At 45.3% G+C, this 25,703-nt stretch overlaps 1 protein-coding gene across 1 annotated transcript; it reads right to left on the reverse strand.

The window, feature by feature from the left end:
- Positions 1-1,146: 1,146 nt before the first annotated feature.
- DUSP7 (dual specificity phosphatase 7) lies at positions 1,147-10,759 on the reverse strand. Its single transcript, XM_060239961.1, has 3 exons — positions 9,902-10,759; positions 6,012-6,440; positions 1,147-3,556 (listed from the first exon to the last, which is right to left on the reverse strand). The coding sequence occupies exons 1-3, from the start codon at positions 10,314-10,316 to the stop codon at positions 3,249-3,251; spliced, it is 1,152 nt and encodes a 383-aa protein (XP_060095944.1). The 5' UTR covers positions 10,317-10,759; the 3' UTR covers positions 1,147-3,248.
- Positions 10,760-25,703: the final 14,944 nt, after the last annotated feature.

The raw sequence follows: 25,703 nt of genomic DNA on the forward strand, positions 1-25,703 counted from the left end.
GCCAAAGCAATATCCAGTTGCAAAGTGTGTTTTTAGCAGGGGTTTTTTTGAGCAGGAACTCACAGGAACACAGTTCCAGCTGGCTTGGTGTCAGGGGGTGTGACCTAATATGCAAATGAGTCTCTGCAGGAATTTTTTCTACAAAAAAACTCCTGTGCAAAACAATGGTGACATCACGGGGTGTGGTCTAATATGCAAATGAGTTACTGCTGGCTTTTTCTACCAAAAAACCCCCTGTGAACAGATACATAGTGGGTCCCTGTTCACACACACTAAAAGTACACTTTGCAACTGGATTTTTTACTGTGTAAGAATAGCAAATTCCACTTGCAAACAGTCACCATGTGAAAGCACCCAGTGTGACTGTCCAAAATATAACAGCTTTTCTAAGTCTAAAATGCAATGAAAACAGGGTGAGGAGTGGCTACCACAGGGTCAAAATGAACCCCAGATTGCACTGTAAAGGTGTGGCTTCTTCAGATTTATATTTCTGACAATGTTAAGGCCAACCAGTCAAGAAGGGTCTGAGGCTTAATATGAACTTGAGCTTCTCTCCTCCAATCAGAATTCATGAGATGTTCAAAATACAACTCATCCTTGCCAAATTAAGCCTTATCCCATCACAGTTCCTAAGCACTTGTCACCCCCTCCAGCACTGGTTCTGTCAAGAATTTAGCACACCTAAGGATTGAGCCCTTGAAAGGGTGAATTAGCTGTGGTGATAGTCATCTAGAGAGCCTAATGACTTCTGGGTTTTCTTGTTTTTTAAAGTGGCCAATATATAGCTTTCAAATAGAAACTTCCAACTATGTTGAGACATAGCCCAGCCATAACCGCCAATGAAGCAACTGGCTACATTCCAGCAACAGAAGCCCATGGCACACATACCCAGCTATATTTCTGACAGAAAGATGAGGTCAAGACTTTCCAGTTGTTCTTTATTCTTTAAATCAGACCCCTTTCCCCACACTTGACCACAGGATCTTGAAAATTAAATGGTGTAAAACCAACCACTACATGAACACTGGCCAGCAAACACTAGTCCTGGTCAGAAAAGTGGGTTCCAAACTAAGGGAATAATGTTCCCTTTTTGAAAATGGGAGGAAGCGAAACTGGCAACACAAGTATTTAAACATAGAAAGATGGTTTTAAAGAAAAAATAATATTTATTTGCAATATAAACACAGTCCCAATACTGGGCTCAGGATATATAGGGTCACTCATTTTTCCTTCATAACACAGAAAGCAAAGCTGTCCCTCACTAGCAAACTCTCATTTATACGAGGAGGATGCATCTTTTAAGAAGACCACCATTGGCACAGGAAGCCTTTATACAAACCAGCTTAACAAGATACAGATGCACAGTCTAAATCCCTGAAAAAATAAAATGCCTCCTTGAGGTAAGATGCAGTTAAGAGAATCCCCACTTGCTTGCTCGTCCACACACTGCGCTCCACTTCTCTTGCCCTAATGACCCCAACAACCCCAACATTATTACATTTTTTTAAAAAAAAATAAGAACAAATGAACAAACTAACAAAAAGAGATCATTCCAATATTCTGGAATGAATATTTAACAAAAAAAACCACCACAATTTCTTGATGCGACAGCATTAAACATTCTTTCACATGAAGATAGTTTTTATTTGTTGAAAAAGTATAAAACTGAATATTTTGGGGGTGGGGGGAATCCGTGGCTTTAAGTTACTTTGAGAATGAAAGTGGAAAGGGAGGCGGAAAAAAGGAGGGACTACCCTGAAGCCAGTACATATTTTCCTTGTCTGTTCGGCCCTCCTGAAAAAAATATAAGCACCACTTCTCCCTCTTCCAGTATAATACAAGATGTATTTCCACCCATATATTAGTGAGAAATATAAACAAGTCTTCTTGTTGTAGAAGGCACAGCAAAGAAGTTACCCAGAAAAAAGAAAATTCACCAGAAAGCTCCAGTAGCTTTAGCTATCACCCACTTCCCCACCCCTTTTCCCAACAGCGCAATCCCATGCCCGCCTGTGGTTCATACGCAATGTCCTCTTGTTCTGCATTAGAAGAGTCTTAGCTGAGCACAAGCCCACTTAAATAGCAGATCATCGGCTGCGCCTAGCCTCACTGCCATGCTGCTCCTCCCGCCACAGAAGAGGCAAGCGCGCTAGATAAATGCCAACATTGTTGAAAAGATTTTCATTGCTTCGGAAGCTGGAATGATTTCAGGCCAGCTGGGTGACGTTAACAGTCATAACAGGCTGAGCAGAGCGACTGAGAACCTTTAAAACATGCTTCTGCCAGCTCTGGATGGAGGTTAGGAAAGACGCAATCTCAGGTAACACCAGAATGGTAACTGGTATAGGGAAGGGGTGTGGGTGTGTTTGTTTTTGGCAAAGGTGGTGTTCTTTAAAAAAAAAATGCACATTGGCGCTTAGTCACCTTGGCTGATTCAGTGCAGAAGAGATTGTGAATGTGGGCATGATGGAGGGAGTGTTATCACCAGCTGGCCCTCACAAGTCATGAAAGCTCCACCCAGGTGCCAACAGCAGCAGCAAGGTGTCTGCCTTGCTCACTCCCAGTACGCAGTAACATGCCAGTACGTAATCAAGGCTTTACAAAGTGTGCAAAATGCATTTGGTCAATAGAAACATTGGATTCTTCTCCTTTATCTAAAAAACATGAATTTGAACAATAACAGAATAAAATACTGGTTTTGCAACCTTGTCTGTACAAACAGTCAGGAACATACATATTTAAAAAGAGTTTGAACCCAAGAAAGAGTAAAGATTACCTCTTTTTTTTTTTAAAGTAAACTGGATTTTTTAAACAACAGTCTCAGGCCAACACTTATTGGTCAAGGTTGCCAAGTGCATAAAGTCTCCTTTGCTTTCCACTCCCAGCTCACATACACACAAGCAGCTTTTGCACACAAGTGTGGCTTGCACAGGTGGTGTGTGCTGTGTCAGTTCCTTACACACTCAGGAGAGCAGTTATTGCCAGTAACAGCTGTGTTCAGAATGCCAGGCCATCCCCTTACATTAAATAACTCTGATAAGGTAACTCCTCTGAACCCATTTTGATTAGCATCAGAATACTAATAAACGGCATAAGCCTTTTCAGTAGAGCAGCAATCAGACAGCTCTGCTTGGAGAAACCAGTTCTTTCATGGCTGACCAGAAAGACTTTTCTTGTTTTCCTTTAATGAATTTGAAATGCTCAAGAGAAGCTATTCAAGGCTCAGGGTGCCCCAAAGAAAATCCCCTTCATGTGGACTCCAACGTGTTCAGCTGAAACAAGTTATGATTTGTCGGGGTGGTGAAGTAAAGCTGCTCACTGGGGGAGCGGTTATCACATGGGCTGTTGAGTCCCAAAGTCCGCTCAAAGTCCAAGAGTTGGCCCATGAAGTTAAAGTTTGGGGAGATATTGGACTTTTTCCTTTTCACAAAATCATAGGCATCATTCAGAGACAAGTTGAGCTTTTGCATTAAGTAGGCAACAGTTACTGTTACAGACCTGCTGATGCCAGCAAGGCAGTGAACAAGGATACCACATTTCTTGGAACGGGCCTCATCTGAAATAAGGAGAAGAGAGGAAAGGTTAGCATTCTATACTAAAGAAGCCACTTCATTGACACAGGGCTAATTGAAAACCTGCCTCTACCTTTTCCAATCCAAGAGTGAAAAACATGGCTAAGCTACATACAACCGCCATTACAGTGAAATGCCATCTGCAAGTCTCGTATGTTGTACAGTTGCACTGACAGTGGCAGCCAGTGCTGCACAGCAAGGACAGCTTACAAGCTATTCGTTCTTTAAATCTTAAATCATTTTTATGCAGCAGGAAATAGCAATAAATGGGAAAGATAAGGAAACAAGTGTGAGGGGCAACATCAAACTTGTACTCCCTGCATCTTGTTAAGATGGCAGTTCAGTGCTCTCTGGTCTCAACACTGTTTACTATTAAGCAACACTCTGGTTGGTAGCCAAGACTCTGCAAAATTGACACATGACCAAATGCTACTACAAAGGCCACAATTGCTAGCTTTTGCAGGTCCCTCATTTTCTGAACACAAAGCCAGCTTCATATGGGAGCTGAAGTTTGCTAGAAGTGATTATATTTTCTCACTCCACACAAAATTACCATTGTTTACAAAAACATTCAATCATATAATGGCAGGCAAGAAAGGCTAAATGCATTTTAATGACCAAAGCAACATATTTCCACAGGCTAAAAGCATTGCCAAAAACTATTGATGGTATCTACATGTAACTGAAGAATAAGGTCCCATTTCTTTAACATCTTTACCTGAAGTTAGGCCTACTTAAGTAAACCAGCACCATGACCCAAGTGACAAAGGCCACAATTGTAGCCATACATACTCAGAAGAATATTCCATTGAGGTCCACAAGATTAACACAAGCTGAGGCCTTGGCGGACTGTCATCTAGCTACTCTGTGATACAGTCCTATGCTCCAGTGTAAGACCATTTGGACTGGACTAACTTTGCATCTTATTCTCTGACTAGCAGCAGAAAGTCTTAAGTTACAGATAACAGATGAAAGAAGGAAATACAGACTGAATCCTTGACACCTGACTGCACAAATCACTATGGAAGGACTTTTCAGCACAGCTATTTCTCTAGCTAAAGTTTCTCTGAGGTATTCTGGTGTTCTCTTTGAACACAGGTGCTTTTTTTTTTAATTTGGGTTTTATAGTGAATGAATGAGGTAATCATTTCCTGTCATAAAAACCAAAAGCACAACGTGTGGTTTTCACAGAAGGATGTTTTTGACTGAGGCAGTGTCTCAATACCACACTCTAGCAGTAAGCCTTCAAGTAAAAACAAGTTCCGATAAACAGATAACAGCAATACAATTGAAAGAATAGATATTACAGATTTTAAAAATCTGTGTAAATACAAGCCTAAATACATTTGGACACCTGCTGGCTCCCGCCCCCCCCCCCCAACAGGCATTAGTTTACAACAGAAAAAAGGAAGAATACTGCAAAGCAACTCGAGCAGCTTTAATGTTGCTAGACTTCATGGTGCAAGCAGGCACATAAACATTAGCCCAGTAAACAGATCTGTGGCTAGTATATGTACATTATGAGTCAATTATACCATGCTCTGTGCACTTCGCAGGCTTATAAGTAGTTCGCATCCTATACACAGAACAGCAGCACTACCAGCAAATGGGGGAGCCTATGTGTTATGTTTGAGGATTCTGTTACAATAGTGATCTTCCATCATCAAACAAATGTAGTCAGGTATGCACAAGGAAGAAGAGACCCAGCCTACTATGTGCTCCCTCTCCCAACCCCTAGTACAAAACAAAGAGGGTTTTTCTTCAGCAGCTTGAAAGCAGATACAAAAATCAGTTTTTTTAAAAAAGACAAGTTATCAAGCATCACTTGTATTCCTATATCATCAGTATCTGAAGAAGTGAGCAGTGATTCACAAAAGCACATACCCTACCACAAATTTTGTTAGTCTTAAAGGTGCTAATGGACTCTTACTCTTACCTAAAAGCATTTTTTAAACATCCAAAGTGATTCTAGGAAGCTCCTATTTAAACCAGGGAGTTTATCAATTTGCTTTTAGGTGGTCAGCATAATGATTTTTACCAAACTGCAAAAAAAAAGACCCTTGATAACATCCAAAATGCAGCTTATTTTTACTGCAAATTAGAGGGAAAGGCCTTCATAACGCATAGTAACGGTACCCAAAACCATGACCACACAATCTGACCTCTAAATCTACCACATGTAGAGAAATTTCTAGACGTTTCACTGGATGTGATCTTTTGTCTAATTAAATCAACTAATATATAGCCCAAACAGGTTAAACTTGGGTGCTCAATATTTGCACATTCACCAGGTACCAGAGTTGAAAAGTGTACAATTGGATACACTAATTCACCAAAGGCAGATGGAAGGAGCAGTTACAGAACCCTCTATCCTAGTTATGGAAAATTACTGATTGCTAAAGGGGCTGTTCCGCCAAGAACAGGATGTCCAACACCTACCAATGAAAGCAATGGCCTCAGGAAAGAACTGGGAGAGATTCTGACTCCAGTGATCCGAGATGGGAATCTGTTTGTACTTGAATTCTCCGTCGTGCTCAAACATGTTGGGAAGGTTGGGAGTAACGTTCAGGATGTACTTGATGCCATACTTGCCCAAGACATCCAGGTTGCTGGAATCTTTGGCACAGCCCAGGTACAAATAAGGGAGAATCTGGACAGGGAAGGCAGGCTGGTTGTTCGGGATCGGGCTCCCATCAGATTCTGTGGCACTGCTTGGTTCCCGATCAGATTCCCCATCTGAAAAATCGGAGCTTATCCTCAGCCCACCCAGACCAAGAACTGATGCAGGAGGAGAGTTGGTGGGAGAAGAAGTGTCAAGACTGGTTTCACAATGCTCTGAATAGTCTGTCTGAAACTTGTTGAATCCACCTGTGAAAGTAAACAGAAAATACCATTTTATTGTCACTGTATTTTAGTGCTACAGATAAGAAAATGCTTATTACCAAGGAAACACTCCATTTTCAATTACTTGCTTCCTTCTAGCAATAAGACTGACAGAATCAGAAGGTTGGTTCCCCATCCATTTCTTTCAGGCCTCCTCTTCAATAGTTCAGGTTGCCAAACTGGCCAAAAAACACAGGTCTGCCCTATTATTGCACTTTGAATAGCAGCTTGATAGGTGTGTCCTGCTATTTCTTGCCCTCTCACAGCATGGAGATAACCATTACTCTTAGCAGGCCTTAGCAGATGATAAAAAAATATTAAAGGCAGAAGAGTGACACTTGGTAGCCCAGCAGCACCAGTAAAGAAAAAAAACTTGGGGACTGATCACACTCATTTAGTCTGCACTACAGGAATCACCTTTTCACTATCCCACTGAGGTCTAGTTCTCATCCAAAGGTGATAAACCTGAGTCTGGACTGCACCACTCAAACTGCCAGTAGAAGCTTGTTTCACTCAAAAATAAATAAAAATGTTACCATATCAAGGATAAGAAGTTAGAACCCTTCATATCTCATTACTTAGTTCTGAAGCAGTACAGTCCAGAAACAGTTATCAGTTTCTTTGATTACCTTCTTCTGAAACATGAATCCATAGACACAGATTTGACATGTATAATACAGCTTGCTTCGTGAATAAAACTGATGGTAAGAATGTAAATGCATGCAATTGACATTGCAGTCTTTTTTGTTCCTCCTAGCAGGGCTTCTGTGCCTTTAACAAACATATAACTGGCAGAAAATCAGCCATTGTTGCTTTCTAGCATGGAGGTGCAATGATGGGAAAGCTTCACCTGTTGAATTAATCTTTCATACAACTGCTAGAAATGTAGGAGCCACTGGGTCTGATGACCAAAGAGACTCAGAATTATCTAAAGAACAAAACAGTTCTAGATCATTTCACATTGACATTGCAGAGAGAGTCAGTGTAGCTTTTGATAGGGTGATAGGTATTCTGAAAAGAACTCAATACTTGAAAGATTCTCGCAGGGAAATATATTTGGAGCTACTTGTATAGAAAGCATGACCCCTGCATGTCAGGCAATAAAAATAATAGCGCTGGGGAGAAAGTTAAGAGACTGGGACAATCAGATTCCAGTTTTAAAGTCAGAATATTTGAGTACTGTGCTACATTGGCTGCAAGATCATAACTGTCAGTTTAAAAATGCCAATGTGTGAGCTGAGACATTTCCTTCAATTTTAAGTAAATTCAAGGTTTTGCCAATGTGCAGCAAGCACTAGAAACAATTCTTCTTCCTAATTATTCATTTTTTAATTTAGCAATTAGGAAAAAGGAAAGTTACTTTCTTTTTAATGTACACTAATGGGCATTTAACCATCATTATCTAAATCTGATCAACAGTGCCATTATAAAAGTCTCCTGGAAATTTAAGGAGCTTGGCATTGCAGCAGTAAGGTCACCGAACAGAGTACTCAGTCCCTGCCATATTCATTCATGAAGAAAAAAACAGGTTCCCTTTTTCCCTCCCCTCAAAAGAGAAAGACAATATGGAGAAGCCATTTTGGAATTTTAATTGGAAACATTTCCCAGAAGGCCCCAGAGGAGAAAAGGGAGAGAAACACAGCAGCTTTAACTCCTCTTTCTTCTGTTACATATAAGTTAAGAACTACAGGAGATGTGTGTGGGTTTTTGAGAGAGATAAAATCAAGGTTAAATACTGCACTCTTCAAGAAAAGAAATAAACTACTGATGGAATGAAAAAGCTGGGCAATGCACTCAGTCAAAATAACTCAAGAAATGGAAAGGTAGCTTTAATTCAGCTCCTAAGGAGTCAGTGGTAGGCAAGAAAAGATCCCAGAACGCGTTGAAACAGTTTAATCCCTTCTCTAGAGCCCATAAACTGCCCAAAAGTCTTACTCCTCCCTCCACTACGGAAATCCCATGGTTTTTGTGTGTGTGTGTGTGTGTGTGTGTGTTTTTTTTTTTAAAAAACATTTTATTGAAAGAGATCATTTTGATTCAGTGTCGCCTACTATTTCTGCCTCAACCCTGCCACCCAGTGACCATAGTGGTTGGTGTATGTGATGAAGAGAGCAATGCTTATCCTTGCTCTCCTGTGCAGCCTCACTTACAGCAATGCCCTTTCAGAAGAAACCACTCTAGATTTGAATGGAGAATTTAATGAATTGAGATCACCATTCAAATGCATTTCATTCAGAGATCCAAAAAGGAAACACAGGACTCAGAATGAACCAGAGAGGTCATCTAGCACAGCCTCTTGGCCAAAGGCAAGGCCAGCCACCCATCTCTCTCTCCCATCCACAGCTCGAAGCACCTGCATCTGCAAAGACTAGTCACCAATCAGATTTGGGTCTTAATGACAGACAAGACCCAAAGGATCAGTATTCCCACCCCTAAATATCAATCATAGCAACTGCTCTCAGGCAGCACTACATGCATAAAAACTGTATTCTGGCCAAGTGGGCCACTGCAAATGAACCAGGCCTTCCCATTCCATCCTCCCCCAAAAATTTGAAGATCCCCTTAAGGAGGCAAGTGGGAAGGGAGGGAATCAGAAACAAGCAGTTGATCAGAAATCCTCTTTAAGAGGGGGGAGGGGGTAATAAATCAGATACAGTGAAATACAGAAATGCTAACCATAACTAGATCTCTTAACAAACGAGATTCCCAAAAGAAGGATACTTGTTTTATGTTCTGAAAATTCTCTATTCACACATAGAGAAGAATCTGACATGAATAGCCTTTTAAAAAAGAAGTAGTAAGAGGGAATAATACTTCCCACACACTTTACAGGGCAGAGGAATATCCCCCCTTTCTACTAAGGAGGGGGGAAATGGAAGAGTATCCAAGGCTCAGTGGTCAAATATCTCAGCACATGGAACCATCCTGCATTAAAACACTCGAACACACACAGCAACACCAACAACGGGAGATTAATGTTAGAGCATAATCCTTCGGCAACCGCCCCCCCCCTCATAATCCCCTTTGGAAACCCAGTGCTTGATTGTTTTAAAACGATGAAAATACCCTTATTTTATATTGGGGGAAGAGTGATTTCTCAGAAGCAACAGTCCTTTCCCATCCACCCCCAAGTTCCGGAAAATGAATTTTCAGGAAGTGGGGAAAGAAAGCGCTAAGATTTGGAGTTCTGGCATTTCATGGCGGCGGCGGTGAAAAAAGATCCCAAGACCCAGCAGGGAAACGTGGAGATGACAGATCAAGCGGGGCTGGAGGAACCGCTTAAACTGGCGGGAAGCGCGCCAGTTGCTTCGGCTGGGGGCAAAAGACCCCGCGACCTGCTGCCGCTCCGGGGCGGGGGGGGGGGGGCGTCTAAATCCTGCGGCGGGATATCCGGCGGGGAGACTCTTGCCAGAGCTCCCCTGCCCTCCTCATCCCCACCAGCTTACCTTTCAGGTAAAAAGCCTTGCACCCGTCGTCGCGTAGCTTCTGTAACAAGAGACCGAGGACGGAGGTCGGGGCGCCTGTGTCCTGCTGCCACTCGGCCGTGGCCTCGTCGTACAGCAATACCGTGTCCGCCTTGCAGCGCTTGACGAAGCGTTCCTTGTCTTCATTGTTGGGGATGATGGAGCGGATGGGCAAGTTGCCCTTCTTGAGGCGCCGGAGCATCAGGCCCGGGATGGCCAAGTTGATGGCGGTCTCGATATGCGACGACTCGAAGAGCTCATGGGGACGGCAATCGAGCAGCAACAGCGAGCTGCCCCCGCTGGACTCCAGTTCTTCCTGTAGCCACTCCACGCTCTTCCACGGCATAGCTGCGGCCATGGGAGCCCTAGGGGAGCTGCCCCAGATGTGATTTTTCATCAGGATCGCAAGGGGAGAAGGCCAAAATTGGGGGGGAGGGGGTTGGTTTGCAAGACGAAGGCGCGTAGAAACCAAACCGCTGTTGCTGGGAGGAAATGCCCTGCAGCTTTCTCCAAGCCCCTGAAGACAAGAAAAAGTAGTAGTTGGGGAAAAAATCCGCGCAGTACAATGGAGCCTCGCGGAAGCTTTAGTGATCCAAAAGCTTAAAGCACTTTGGCGTTCTCGTCTACTTGCTGCAAAGACGTTTCCTTCCACTTGCAGAAGCTGAAAGCAGGGGGGGGGGGGCAGACCAAGAACGGTGCGCCTCTTCTCCCCACCTCTGGGAGGAGGGTGCTTGCTGCAGAGGACAAGGCTCCTTAGCTCCCTTTTCCCCTCCCTGGAAAGGTAGCAACTACTTGCTCCGGTTAAAGGCGCTTCTGCTACAGAGTCCTCCCACTGGCTTCATCGTGGGTTCTGCCTGACAGCCTCAATTAAAAAGGGGCTTCGCCATCCGATCGGCGTGTCATGCTCTAGAAGGCGGGACCTGGGCGGGAAAGAGCAAGCCAGGGAGGCCAACCTTAAAGGCGACGCGGCAGTTCCTTCTCTGCCCGTTTTCTGGAAGGCAGCTCTGTCACTAGGCTTGAAATCCCCCCCCCAAAAAAAAATTAGATTAAAAAAATCCTAACCAGGTCTATTCAATGGGGTTTACACCCGGGAAAGTGTTTTTCGGATTGCAGTGTAAGAATCGCTTAAAAAAAAAATGGGATATGTGTTCACCCATTACATTTCTAGTCGTTTTTTATGTACTAGGGGAAGGGGATTTCTGTGCAATGTACAATTCATCCTTTTCCGTCTGAAGAGAATGTAGCCTTGTTTCTTTCGCGTGCTTTACACACCTCTGGCCTCATCCCATGTGACCTAAAAGGGGAAGAGAAGCAGGAAGAATCGTTCATATACATAGTGCTTATGTACATACAGCTGGGATACTCCAGTGTTCAGGAAACCCGGCTGCATTCTCCCTGGCAGAGGACTGGAGAACAGGACACCCTGTTATGTCCCTTCCTTAGGAGTAGTCGATAAACTATCCTTTCTTAGAATGGTCTAACTGAAGTCTATGAGACTGTTCCAGAACCAGAGGTTTATAGTTGGCCTGCCGTTTCTCTCTCTCTCAGAAAGGGCGAGCTGCAATAGCTGTATAAAGTATTCAAGCCATTTCACTGCCGTCAGCGCTTCAGCCTTGGGTGATTTACGACCGCTCTAGTACCTAAGAGGACGGCAGCAGGGAAACTTGTGTGATTCCAGGGCGGCAGACCGACTCCTCTAGAGTTATTCGACTCTAAGAGCGTCACGGTAGTCTCCCCTCTGACCCTCCTTGCCTGTCCTAGAAAGGGAATTGCCTCCCTTCGGCTCGAAATGACAAGAAGCTTCGTGGGCTACTCCGGAGCCTCTTGTCGTGGGAAACGGAGGAAGCCACGCGCAACAGGCCACAACTGGTTTCCAAATCTCTCCCTCAGCCGGCGGTCCATATAGCTGATGAGACGTGCACGTTCATTCAGAAGAAAACCCCCGGGCTTCGTTTCAGAGGGTAGCTGCGTTAGTCCGCGGTAGAACTACGATCGAGTCCGGGAGCACCTTAGAGACCAACAGGATTTCCGGGATTTAAGCATTCGAGAGTCAAAGCTCCCTTCGTCGGATACGTTACCTGTGTTCAGTGAGGCTTACTCCCAGATATATTTGCATAGGTTTACCGCGTGAACCAGATTCCGTGCCTCAGATCCACAGCCATGCACCACCACCACGGGCTTGAGTAGGCTCTTCCAAGGTGGGTGGAAGGGATTAAATAGGGATGTGAAAATCAAAAAGAACAGCCATAACCTGGCACTGCTTGCGCTGTAAATAACAAGAATCGCCTCCATCGGCTGCGTGAGAGAAGGGGATTGTTTAAATTTATGCATTTTATATCTGGATATATAGAAATAAACAACACGTATCAATTCTAAAATCGATCTGGGTACAAAACGGACCTCAAGCACTACTCGTGCACATGCCGCGCACCCCATGAAATATTCAGCAGATTCTAGCTCTTTAGCTATTTACGTTTTGAGTCCTTGATTGATAGTAACTTTCTTACTCTACGTGATTTTCAGCTTTAAAAAAAGCTTCCTTCTCTTCTTTCGCCGTTTTACAAGGAACCAATCAGCTGTTCTAGTAGATGATGAGAGAACCGGAGGAGCCTATCAAAAGCGAGAGGCGGGGCTTGTGGAATCTTGCGTATCAAGTACTTATAAGCAAAGCGCGGGAAGGGGCTTCGGTGGAAGTGAATGGAATATTATGTAGGCAGGTCGTAGCATGAAAATTTCCAGCAAGCTTACGCGGAGGGACTAACAATGAGCCTTGTAGGGATTACAGTACTATTGATCCAGAGCACTAGTAATTCCACCCTGCTTCCTTTGTCTCTTAAACTATGATGCTTAGTATTTAATATTCTGGGAATGGGGACGCTAATCACAGCAGTCAGGCTTTAGCATGCAAGGGAGGACAGTTAACAGTTTCTTCAGATGCTATGTTTTAATCGGTGATAACAGATGATTAAAATGTATATCTTAAAAAATTAAGGCATCAGTACAAGAAAAACAAGTTTACAAAATGTCATATAGGCACGCTAATAAGACAGAGAGTTATAACTGGCTATAGCTCTTTGTTGAGGGTATACTTGGCAACAAATTAGACTATACCTCTAATCAGGTATGTGAAATGGTTCTTGGTTGCTGCTGATGAAGCTACTAAAATGAAGCAAAATGTCCTACCTGTGTTTGCAGCAGGCTGAACAACTCTTTTATGCCACAGAACAGGAAACAGGTTTATTTTAAAATGTTTTTTTAAAAATTAAAATTTAAAAATAAAAGGCTAACTTTTAAAATTTTACCTATATCTCTATATATTTATATCTAAAATATGGAGCCTGTTTGTTAATAAAACATTTTTTTCTGAACTTAGTGTCAAACCCCCATAATGCCATTATCATTCACAATAGGCAGCTCAGCCATAAACCCCAGGCACTGCTGAGGTGCTATTGCCACATTACACCAGCATGGGCTTAGCCACTTAGGATCATGTTGTCAAGCACTTCAGTAGAAATAATTTGCATTGTCTCCAAAATATATGCAGAGTAAAGCTATGACGGGTTCCAGAAGCCATTCTATTACCTTTGGACCAATTAAGTATTTAATAAAACCCTGAACAAGTTTTCAAGTTGCATGGGATTCCCCCTCAGGTTGGATGTGAGGCAGAGGAACCTGCTGCAGACAACAGAAGCCTTACAAAAATCTGGGAGAACTGCATAAACTGTGACCTTTCCTCTCTTTCTGGTGATTTTCCAGCCTATAGAAGACTCAAAAGAATTTACTCTGCATTTTAAAAATAATTTGGTCCAATCTTGCTTTATGTTTTTGGAACTTAAACCATTGTCTTGTGTCACCTTAAAGATTTATTGTGGTGTAAGGTTTTAATAATAATCATATTTTATTTATATCCCGCCCTCCCCGCCGAAGCAGGCTCAGGGCAGCTAACAACATAATCAATCTGTACAATAAGTTATACAACAAATTTTAAAATCAACATTCAACTTAAAACATTCCAATTTAAAATTAACATTTCTGGTGCTATTCTATTAGATGCAAGTATGTATGATGGCGGAATCACTTAAGACGAGTCCATCAATCATTCAGTCAGGTAAAGGCCATCCTAAAGAGGAAGGTCTTGCAGGCCCTGCGGAACTGTTCAAGGCTCCACAGGGCCCGCACTTCCTCTGGGAGCTGGTTCAATAGGTGTGAAGCCGTAATGGAGAAGGCCCATGTATGAGTACTCTTTAATTTTGCCTCCTTTGGCCCGGGGATAGTCAGTTGGTTCTTCCCCATTTTGAGGTTTTGAGGACCAGAGTCTGTTTTACCAGTTCACACGAACAGAAGGATAGAGAATGGGTTGTGAAGTGTAGAGGCGCACACAGTGCCCATTTAAAACAGCAGTAGTAGCTGGCAACAATACATGCTTCCTAGCCATACTGGTTCCCACAAGTAGCCTACTGCAAAGAGATGTAAAATACCATTTCTTCCCAGCTACAGCTCCTAAATGTGTCATTATAAATTCACACCCCATCCTGGACTATGTTACTTTTGTATTAATAGGTCTTTGCTTCCCCTTTCTTATAGATAGCCCCTTAATCGAAATCAGCTTCTTCCTATTTAGGTTGTGAAGCAAACCCAAATGTCATCCCAGTCCCCCATCCAGGAATTTAATGATATCAGCTGTCCTACTAGGGGATTATTCACCTGCTCTTCCTCCAACATAATACATGTTACCACAGGCCAGCAATGCCCTTTGTGTAAGTCTGTCCAGTGAATACCTACACAAAATAATGGATACAAGTGTAGTGTTAAAATGGCAGCATTCAGAACCAGTGGGAAATCCTTTCAGTTTCTCAAGATACTTTGCTGCTGAAAGTCTCCATAGTTTAGCAAAAGAACTTCAAAAGAGACTCCAGTGTGAAACTGCTGAACTAATCGGGAAGCTCGATTGCATTTTCAGTTTGAATTGAGATAAAGGGCTTTTATACTCACTATAGGTATTAGATAATTTAACAAAGATAGGAAAATTGTGTTATCACCATTATTATGAATGTGCTAATCTTCAGTCACTAGAGCTATGCAGAAATGTCATAAAACTGCCTTTTACATTGCACAGTCTTTTTACCAACTGTTTATCATTTGTTTCCATTTCATACCATTTGAGGAAGTGTGCATGGCACACAAAAGCTCACACTTTGAATAAAACTATCTTGGTCTTAAAGGTGCCACTAGACTCCAATTTTGTTCCATTTGTTCCCCCTGGTCTTCTTAGGATTGTGTTGTCAATCACCTGAGTAAAAATAATTTACATTTGTCTCCAAAAATATGTGCAGAGTAAAGCTATAACAGGCTCCAGAAACCAGTCTGCATCGACAGGGCCGTATTAACAATTAGGCAAAGTAGGCCTATGGACCCCTGTGCCTTTAGGGGCCCCAGGCCAGCTTCCCCCCCCTCGGTTTTCCCCCTGCTTGTGTGAGGAAAAACCCCTTACAGAACATCGTAGTCACCAACTTGATTGCCAGAGCACCGGGAGAAGTAACTCACACACATCTGGCCAGAGAGTGTGAGTGAACCTATCCAGGGGTGAAAGGGACTTACGCAGTACTAGCAGCCATAATGCTACGAAGGCACTCAAGACCGGTACAAGAGTGCCCACCAGGAGAACAGAGGGCTTCCTGCCATTCTGTATGACATCCATCTCGGCCGTGGAGCGGAGGAGACTGCGCCACCAGGAGCTATCCAGACAAACAGTTTTGAAGCACTAACCATGGAATCCACTGTGGAGGGCTAACACCACATGCAGCCATCTTCCTACCAGGCCAGACTCCATTCCAGCGAAGCGAACGGCTCACGTACTCGCCAGGTGTCACCTGTAATTGCAGGCAATTGACCCACCCCAGGCGTGGCCAACTGTTCAACCGCCACTGTCTTTGTCCAGCGAAACCTTGGACAAAACACTGGTGACAATAGAAGATTGAAGAAGAGGAAGAACATCTTCACCCGGAGCCAAGTGTCTTTTTACCGACTGGGTGTTACCTTAGATAACAATTTGGCCATCTATTGTCACCCTCTTAGATAAATGTGATAAAACTCTAGCACACCACCACACAGTGATTTCCCCCTTTCTTCTCTGTACTGTCACCTTGGAGCACCCCACCCTGGTCCATTTCAACCTGAAAGTTCACTCACGTAACCAGAATCCAAGCCTGTCTGGAATTCCTATTTAGCTGTTTTCTCAGGATCCTATGAGAGATGCCTGAACAAAGACATTATGTGTTCCACATCACCCAGGGCAATCAGCCTCCCTCACCACGACTAAAGCTCAATGGACCACCTGCCTACCTGTGGCTAAGCACTAGAGTTTTGAAGGACAGATGTATGTACATTAGGATCTGGAGGTGCTCCTAGTTAATTCCCAGCACTGCTGTGCAGGTCACATGACCAGAATAGTGTTTGGTCACTCAGAGCTTTCTTTGCTGATTTCCCAAACATCAATTATAGTGCACAAGCATCAAACCAATGGCATCAGAAGTTTCCATTTGGGCAGTTTGCTTGGGAACACTTGCTCTCATGGCTGGCTCAAGTGCAAACCTGCCAAATGAGTATGCGCAATGTAAACTAACATTGCACCACCTAGATAAGATTCCAGGTCTTTGCAGCAGATAAAGTACCCGTGGAAATTTATACATATTGCTAAATGTTTAAAGGAATCAGTCTGATCATTTATGTATTTAGTAATTACACCAATTGTAAAAGCCAGACAATACAGAATTTGTCCGGGGGCTAAAAAATTCACCCTGAGAACTTCACCTACTTTCTTTCCTTCCTTGAACAAGACTTCAACCCATTTGGCAGCAAATATAGGCTTAAAATGTGTGGACAATGCCATGAGTGGGAGACGGGATGAGTTAGACTTCCGGAGGCCATAGCTTCCCTGCACATTTTTTTTGCCCTTGACTGACAGAAGCAGAATATAAACAAAAAATGTGAATATCACATTATCAATAGCACAATTGAAAATGGCTTCCTGATTCCTCTTTTCTTGACATAGAGTTTTTGGTTATTTAAACATTTTAAAAAGTATTTTACATCAATTGCACATAGCTCTGGACACACAGGTACTAATGAACTCAACAGCCTGTGGAAGCCAGTGGGCTTAGAAGGTGTAATTCTGCTTAGGGTTGCACTGCAAAAGCCTTAAATCGCGTTTTTATGTCAGAATTTGGTTTTCTTTGATAAAATTGAAACAGCAACAACAGCAAAACCACTCTTCACTTCCCTTTTCTCCACAGTTCACATATAACTCATGATTGCAGTGCAGTGAGTCAACTAACATGGCTATCTGAAAGTACAACTTCCGGTGTATTCATTAGATGTCAGAAATGAGTATTTACAACTAATCAACCCATTTTTGTTATCAAAGGGCTTCTGCTTTTTTAAATCAAGCAAATTGGCTTGCATATTTCTCAATAAGCTTTATTCATTGCTGTTCTTTAGATGTGTAAAAATTAAGTCTGCATTGTGCCACCATTTTAAAATGAACATTCTGTACTGTTGTTAAAACTACCTAAAATACCCTATGAACATACAACTTAAATAAGACAGATACAAGAGTTCCTGGACTGACCATTTAACTATTTTCATGAAGCTCAGCTGTCTAATTTATTACTGTTTAAACTATCATAAGGTCATATTTCTACTTGCATTGTTTGCAAGAAGGAATTGAGAATGCTTTCTCCTTATAGCCATTGAGGTTTAGACATGCATACATGGCTCACACTTTCCCCCTCCCCAGTCATTCATGATGTGGGTGGCCTGGATGTGGCTTATGAAAGCCCCAAAACCAGGCCACAGATAAGGGCCAAATTCAGACATCATACTGAGTTGGCAAGGCCTGAATGGGCATGATTCTAGCTTGTTGCCAAGTTCAGATCTTGCAGGAGTATGAGGAAGGAGAGTAAGTGTCCCCTACCTCTTGCATGAAAGTGAGGAAAGAATCCAGGTTTGAAACTAGGCCCAATTACCTGTGATGTACAAATGCAAGCATATAGCTTAACCAGAGTATGCAGAAAAATATAGCTGAACATTCATTTAAAAAAAAAAAGACCTACTCCCCCCTCAGGGGAAAAAAACAGTCTGAAGAGAACTGAATATCCTTCAGGAGCAGAGAGTGTTGCGGACAACCGAGTGCTAGCTGAAGCAAAAAGGTGAGGAATAATGGACCTGCTGAAACCTCAGAGAATTCTGGAACTGGTGAGATATTGAGCGGTGGAGTGAGATTTTCAAATTATTGTTTCCCCCTCCCCCCAGTCCCACTCAACTTGTATTTATTATTTCCGAAGGGAAAGAATGCATATTTCTTTGGTGATCCATGGAGCCTTGAGTTCAGTCCCTGGTGTCTCCATCTCAAGAATGGTAAGGCTGAGGAAAGACAGCTGCTTGCAGAGTGGCTGTCAGTAATAGTACTGGCCTAAATGAACATTGGGGAAACACTATAGCCTTTTTGCAAAAATCCTGTTGGTTAAGGCCTTCTTTGGTTTTGTGAGCGGCAGCACCATGTTCACCGAAGGAAAAGCTTTGCTAGACAATTGCCAGGTAGTCTTCCAGTCTTCATGTTAAATTTTTAAGGCTTTCAATGTTATGAAATCAAAAACAATGCTTGAGAGCCCACATAAGGTAGTGGGAAATGGAGTAGGAGGATCTTACTCAGCACTGCAGCAGTTGGTGCTGTGTGATGCTCTTGCTGTCTTCTTTGCAGCACTTCAGGGATACTGGATAAGTATGGACTCTCACAGAATCTGGTAACAGCAAGCAGTCTGTCTCCCTTCCTTTCCCTTAGATACTGTTTCTCTCTGCTTCCTGCTTCTTCCTCTCTAGAGTACAACAGTCTTCCTGCTTGCATATGTCAAATGAGGCCTCGCAAGTCTTCTTGCTGCCTGGATTTTGCTACCTCTTTTAAGTTTGCCGGATTGTTAAGGGATTTTCCCCTTAAAGTAGAAACAGTATCTGCATCTTGAGCCAACTTTCACATTTTGTTCTGAGACTAAGTTCTACAAAGCTTCTTGAATGTCCATTCTCCTCTCAGGCCACTGGAATGAGGGTGCTCTCAGAAAACCACTCTAGCCTGCATCTAGAACTTTTTCCTACATCATCAGAAATAATACACAGGCATCAGCACATGATCAGGTGTGTTACAGGAACTGGGTAAACAAATGCCCTGGTCCAAGACCCATCATACACATACACCCCATGGAATGCCCTGACACAGAAGGTTTATCATTTTGGCCACCTATATACACATACAAGGATAGTATGTGTGTGTGTGTGTGTGTGTGTGTGTGTGTGTATATATATATATATATATATATATATATATATATATATATATATATATATATATATATACCCTCACCCTTTTAATATAGGTAAAGCATTAGGCAATATAGACATTTTCCAGAGGATGTTACAACCCTTTTCTCTGTACTATAAATCCACATTTATGTTCAGCTTTTTTTCCTTTTACTGGAAGCTTCATTTCTCTTACCATACTTTCTGCAGGCACAAAACACTCAAGAATGACTGTAGGAAAGAGTACCCATTTGGATCCATATAAAATAGAGGGTTGGGGACTTTTAATCAGTGTTTGACTTGATTTCCTCCCCCTCTCTAAAGCTTTTCAAAAACAGGTTTGTGTATGCGTATCACTGCCCTCTACTGGTAGGAATCAGTGAGGCAGAAGCAAAGGCTAGAACTGTCATGAGCTCACATGAGGGTGCAAACTTAATGTATAAAATGTCACATTATTGCTTGATGGTTGATTCTCAAGACTGAGGTTCAGAATGGACCTTGAAATGACAAGAGAACAAGCCTCTGCAGAGAGATTTTGGACCTTGGAGAAATAAACTCTTCCTCCTCCATGTTCCCTATCTGCAGCCAGACCACAAACATCATCCCTGATCCCTTGCCAGGTTATTCCTGTTCCTACTTCAGAATCTGATTAAAGGCAAAAGAAGGAAGAAGAGAACAGCAGTTCCTCACTCCTGGGCTAAGATCCCTTATGGTTTTTGCAATGGCAACAAACTATCCACATCTTGAGTGGGTAGACTTGGGGGGGTTACCCCCCCCCCCAAGTTATTCCATCCACATAGCTTTACAGGAATTCTGCATCAGCTTTTGCAGTGGCATTATCATCACAGTTGTCGTGATGATTCATCAGCTCTTAAATAATTTTCATATGTTCACTGTGTTGCTGTTATGCAACAGCGCTATACAAAGTATACCTGCATCCCATTAATTTACTTGCTATCCATAGGAATCAATGATTGATATAATTTGCAGTGATTGGCTGCAAAGGCTTTCCACCCTCCTAGAGTTTGAAACAATTGGTTTGGCAACTAATTCCCACTGTGGAACTTTGAAGCATTGATGGGGACATTTGCAACTAATGTTTGAGCTCTCAAGAGGTCCCCTGGTTTTTACTGTCTGCTGTTGAAACTCCTACTTGGTGTCCTAAAGAGAATGGAACTTTATTTAGTGCATCTGCATAACCAATGCAGGAGACACCGTGATGCTCAGAGATAGCCACTTTGCCTCCTTTTCCCTCTGTAGTGCAGCCCTCCAGACCTGCATAGCTATTATTCCATGTTTTGTGTCTTGCAATGACCCCAGAAGTACTGCACAGCGACGTGGCAGAGGTGCCCAGAGGAAGTCCCCTGGTCACTTGGTGTAGCATGTGAAAGTACTCCACCAATTAAGATATGTGGCGGGAAGTTTGACTGGCCAGGATTGGACTGGGCCAGTTGGAGGGCTGTTCCAGGTATTGTATATAAAGTGGGACCCGGCCCGCGTTTCGCCCTCTTGTGATGTACCAGCTAATAAAGTATGTTGCCTTCAACACGTCTCATCTTCGAGTACATTACACTGGCGATGAAGGTGGGATCTAGCTAGGAGGACTCCCCAAGCGGGAAGTCGCTGACCTGGCTGGAGACGAGGAAGGCGCAGAGCCGCAAGAGACAGAAGCGCCCGCCACCGCCATGGCGAACCCGAGTGTAACGACGGGCCATCTTGCTGAGTTCGACCCCGCCAACCCAGAGAGGTGGGAGACCTACACAGAGCGGGTTGAATGCTACCTATGTACAAACATGATCACCGATGACAGCCGCATGAGGGACGTACCCCTGAGTGTCTGCGGGGAGGCCACCTTCGAGATCGCCAGAGGTCTCTCGGCCCCTGCGAAGCTCACCGAGAGAACATACGGGGAGATCGTCAGACTCCTCACCGGGCATTTCTTGCCCCAGCCTTCCATCATCGCCCGCCAATTCCTCTTCCACAAGAGAGATCAAGGGCCTGGAGCAACGGCTGCCATCTACCTGGCCGCTCTCCGCCAGATCGCAGGGAACTGTGGCTTCGACAAGCGGGAGGAAGCCCTGAGAGACCGATTCATCTGGGGCCTCCGAGACGAAAGGCTGCAGTAAAAGCTCTTTGCAAAGGAGGAGCTCACCCTGCAACAAGCTTTCAACAAAGCAACAAAGTTCGAGAGAGCCACCAAATCGTACAACCACCCACACGGAGAAGCAGTCCACCAGGAAGAGATGGTGCCCAGCGACCCGGAGGACGAAGAGGCCTTCCAGCTCCACCGCCAACAAGGAATGGGCCCAAGAGCCCCACGCAGCAACGAGCAACAGAGAGACCGGCCAACAGCAAGTGTGCAACCCCCACGAGCGGCGGGACTGTCCCTATCGCAACATGGACTATAGGAACTGCGAAAAGATGGGCCACATAGCGCGGGCTTGCCGGGCCAAGGCCAATCGCAGACGCCAGACCGCGCACCATGACTCAACCGATGCCCACACAACATCATCTACTAGCCTGCAGGTAATGCACTTGCCCCTCTCCGCCCCCGACAAGGTCAGAATGTCGATCCTCATCAAGGGCGCTTCATGCCTAATGGAGGTGGACTTGGGCTCCTCCATCTCCATAATTTCGGAGGAGACCCTAAGGAAACTGCCCCCACCGCTGGCTCCAACTGCGACCAGCTGATTTTATACTGAGGGACTTCCAGAAAAACCCCATTCACATCTTGGGCTGGGCCAGGGTACTGGTAGAGAGAAGGACCTTCAAGGGGCCACTGGACATTCTAGTGGTAAAGCGCCAGCTCACCACATTACTGGGACTGGCCTGGTTTCAGCTGTTAGGTATTCAATTAGTGGGGGTGGAGCAGTTGCAAACAACCAACTTCGAGAACGTGTGCCGGGAATTCCTTGAAGTTTTTGATGGGTCCCTGGGGAGTTACAAGGGGCCGCCCATCACCTTGCCTCTCGATCCCCTAGTTAGACCAATCAGACTAAAGGCCAGGCAAGTTCCGTTCGCGCTAAAACCCAAAATAGAAGCGGAGCTGGACCGACTCACGGCCCAGGGAGTATTAGAACCAATGTCCTATGCGGCCTGGGAAACTCCCATAGTCACACCAGTGAAGCCAAACGGGGATGTGAGAATATGCGCTGACTACAAGTGCACTATAAATAAAGCGCTCCAGGACAACACCTACCCCATTCTAGTGGTCAGCCATGTCCTGGTGGCCTTAGCAGGCTCTAAGATTTTTGGGAAACTGGACCTGGCCCAAGCGTACCAGCAACTCCCGGTAGATGCCAAGACAGCAGAAGCGCAGACAATTGTGACCCACAGAGGAGCTTTTAGGGTACGGCGATTGCAATTTGGGGTTAGTGTAGCTCCAGGGATCTTTCAGAGCATAATGGACTCTCTTCTCAAAGGGATCCCCGGAGTGCAACCGTTTTTCGATGACATTCTAATCGCCGCCCCGGATGCGGAGGAGTTCAGCAGCCGCCTGAGAGAGGGAGGTTCTGGTGGCGTACTATTCGAGAACCCTGACCTTCACAGAGTGCAACTATGCTCAGATCGACAAGGAGGCTTTGGCAATCATGGTGGGTGTACACAAATTCAATGACTACCTGTATGGTAGGCGTTTCATGATTGCCACGGACCATAAGCTGCTCCTGGGCCTCCTTGCTCCAGACCGTCAGACCCCACAAATCTTATCACAGCGAGTCCTGAGGTGAAACCAGTTTTTGAACTCATACACATACACCCTGGTGCACCGCCCGGGCAAAGCCATGGGGCACGCTGATGCCCTTAGCCGCCTGCCGCTCCCCTCGATGGACCCAGATCCTGCCCCGGCCCACCATGTGATGCTGCTGGAGTCTTTACCCGAGTGGCCCCTCCATGCCGCTGAGGTGGCTCGGGCCACAGGCAAGGACCGTATACGCGCACGAGTTTTGGACTGGGTGGGAAGGGGGTGGCCTACGGGCAAAGTGGACGCTGAATTCAGGGCATTCGCATCGTGCAAAGACGAGCTATCCACATACAAGGGATGCATACTCTGGAGTAGCAGGGTGGTGGCTCCCCCCCCCATGCGGAAGCAAGTATTAGACGCTTTACACGAAACACACCCGGGGATAGTGAGGATGAAAGCTCTGGCCCGCAGTTACATATGGTGGCCGGGTATGGATGAAGAGATAGAGGGGTGGGTGAGAAGGTGCCAACTCTGCCAGGAATCCCGGCCCGATCCGCCGAGCACCCCCGTCCACTGCTGGGAGTCCAACCACCGGCCGTGGTCCCGCCTACACTTAGATTTTGCAGGCCCATACCAGGGCCAAATATTCTTCATCCTGGTCGATGCATATACTAAATGGTTAGAGGTGATCCCCGTAGCTTCCACCTCCACAGCAGCAGCGGTCAGAGCCCTGCGAAGGGCCTTTTGCACGCACGGGATCCCCGATACCCTGGTCACAGACAATGGGACCGCTTTCACCTCCTGGGAATTCTGGGAGTTTGTAAATAGGTACCTTATCAAGCACATCCGGTCCTCCCCCTTCCATCCAGCCACCAACAGCCAGGCAGAGCGCATGGTGCGCACCACCAAAGAGGCCCTGGGTCACATCGTACAGGGGGACTGGGACCACCGCCTGGCAGCGTTCTTATTTCACAACAAAATTACCCCCAACCCCGTCACCAGGTCAAGCCCCGCCAAACTACTAATGGGGAGGAAACTGATTACGAGGCTGGACAGGCTACACCCAGACAGGGCCACAGATGTCCGCAGTTCCCCCGAAGTCAGGGAAGCGGCGTGGGGATTCTTTCCGGGGTACCTGGTCTATGCGAAGAACTTCGCAAGCGGCCCAGAGTGGGTTGCCAGTCAGGTGCTTCGAGTAATGGGGTCCCGTTCGTACGAGGTCTCGTCGGAGGGGGGTCAGATCCTAAGGAGGCACATAGACCAGCTGCGCCGCCACACCTTGCCGGAAGAATCAACAGGGGTTGGGGAAGCGGCGAGCAGGGGAGAGCTAGCAACGGAACCCCCGGAAGCGGCCCCACAGGCGCCGACCCTACCGACAATGTGAGTGGAAGGGCCAACCAGCGGAGAGTATGACCCACCCAGACTGGCGGTTCCGGAACTGCAACCAGAGCCGGGCAGCCATCCGCCGATGGCGAGTCCCCGAGAAGAGACCCCCTCCATGGTGGCAGCTCCAACGCCCCAAATAACCCCAAGGTGGTCAACCCAGGAACGCAGGGCCCCGGCCTACTTGAAGAACTATGTGTCTTGAACTAGGTGGGGAGGAGTGTTGTGTCTTGCAATGAAACCCGGAAGTACTGCACAGGGACGCGGCAGAGGTGACCAGAGGAAGTCCTCCTCAGTGTAGTGCGCGAAAGTACTCCACCAATTAAGATCTGTGGCAGGAAGTTTGACTGGCCAGGATTGGACTGGGCCAGTTGGAGGGCTGTTCCGGGTATTGTATATAAAGCAGGACCCGGCTCGCGTTTCGCCCTCTTGTGATGTATCAGCTAATAAAGTATGTTGCCTTCAACACGTCTCGTCTTCGAGTACATTACACCATGCAAGTCCTGCGACCACAGGAATCAGCTTTCCTGGAGCTGGAAGGCACTGAGAGGGGGAGGGGAACATGTCAAAGATGGACGTTCATTGCACTGACAGACAGGGACAGTCTCAGTGATTCAGGGGACTTGGGAAGAAGTCCAGAATGGGGTCCCAAAACTGCTGTCCCTGCCCACCTTCATCAGAGCCAAGCATAGAGTGGTCTTTGCCCTGTGCAAAATGGGTAGGAGCCAATGTTGCTGCCAGAAGCCAGCTGCTTGAGCCCCAAACTGCTCCTGTTGCCCGTTGGGTAAGATCATCCCTGCTGACAGACTTCTGGATCCAACCTAGAAAACTGATTCACTAAGTATAAAAACACAAATTGGGACCATCCTAATTGGCTGGAATTCTTCGTGGTAAAATAAGTCCCTGTCAGTCACTGGTCTGCTGAAAACGACTCCCTCATTGCTGCCCTCTCATCCAGGCGCAGCTCTTCCTGCCTAGGAAAAACAAAAGACTCACTTCTGTTGCCGATTCTATGTCACTGTCTCTCCTCAGTGCCCCAACATTTCTGGAAGAACAAAAACAGCTGTATAAACATTTGCCACCATGTATGCTAGGGGCATCATTTTGTGAGTCTCTATGCCTCCCCTCCAGGCTACAGTTAGGGAAGATTAACCTCTCCCACTAGCATTCCCCTAGCAACTTGTAATGTGTTCCCCACTTCCTAGGCTGTTTAGGGTGAGGTTTAAGTCTGCATGAGACTAGGAATCATGACTTGACAACTTTTGAGCCTGCACAGGCTGCACACAAAAAAAATACCCACCTCAAGTTTTGGCAAGCACAGCCCTAGTGTAGCAGCCATGTTAGATGTTTGATTGGTTGTTGCAGCAGTGA

Source organism: Heteronotia binoei, chromosome 5, assembly GCF_032191835.1.
Source record: "Heteronotia binoei isolate CCM8104 ecotype False Entrance Well chromosome 5, APGP_CSIRO_Hbin_v1, whole genome shotgun sequence".
Lineage (NCBI taxonomy): Eukaryota > Metazoa > Chordata > Lepidosauria > Squamata > Gekkonidae > Heteronotia > Heteronotia binoei.

Coding starts and splice junctions, on each gene's coding strand:
- DUSP7 (XM_060239961.1), bottom strand. CDS start 10,316: ATGAAAAATCACATCTGGGGCAGCTCCCCTAGGGCTCCCATGGCCGCA. Junction 6,441..9,901: donor CAAGGCTTTTTACCTGAAAG/GTAAGCTGGTGG, acceptor TTACTTTCACAG/GTGGATTCAACAAGTTTCAG. Junction 3,557..6,011: donor TGAGGCCATTGCTTTCATTG/GTAGGTGTTGGA, acceptor TCCTTATTTCAG/ATGAGGCCCGTTCCAAGAAA.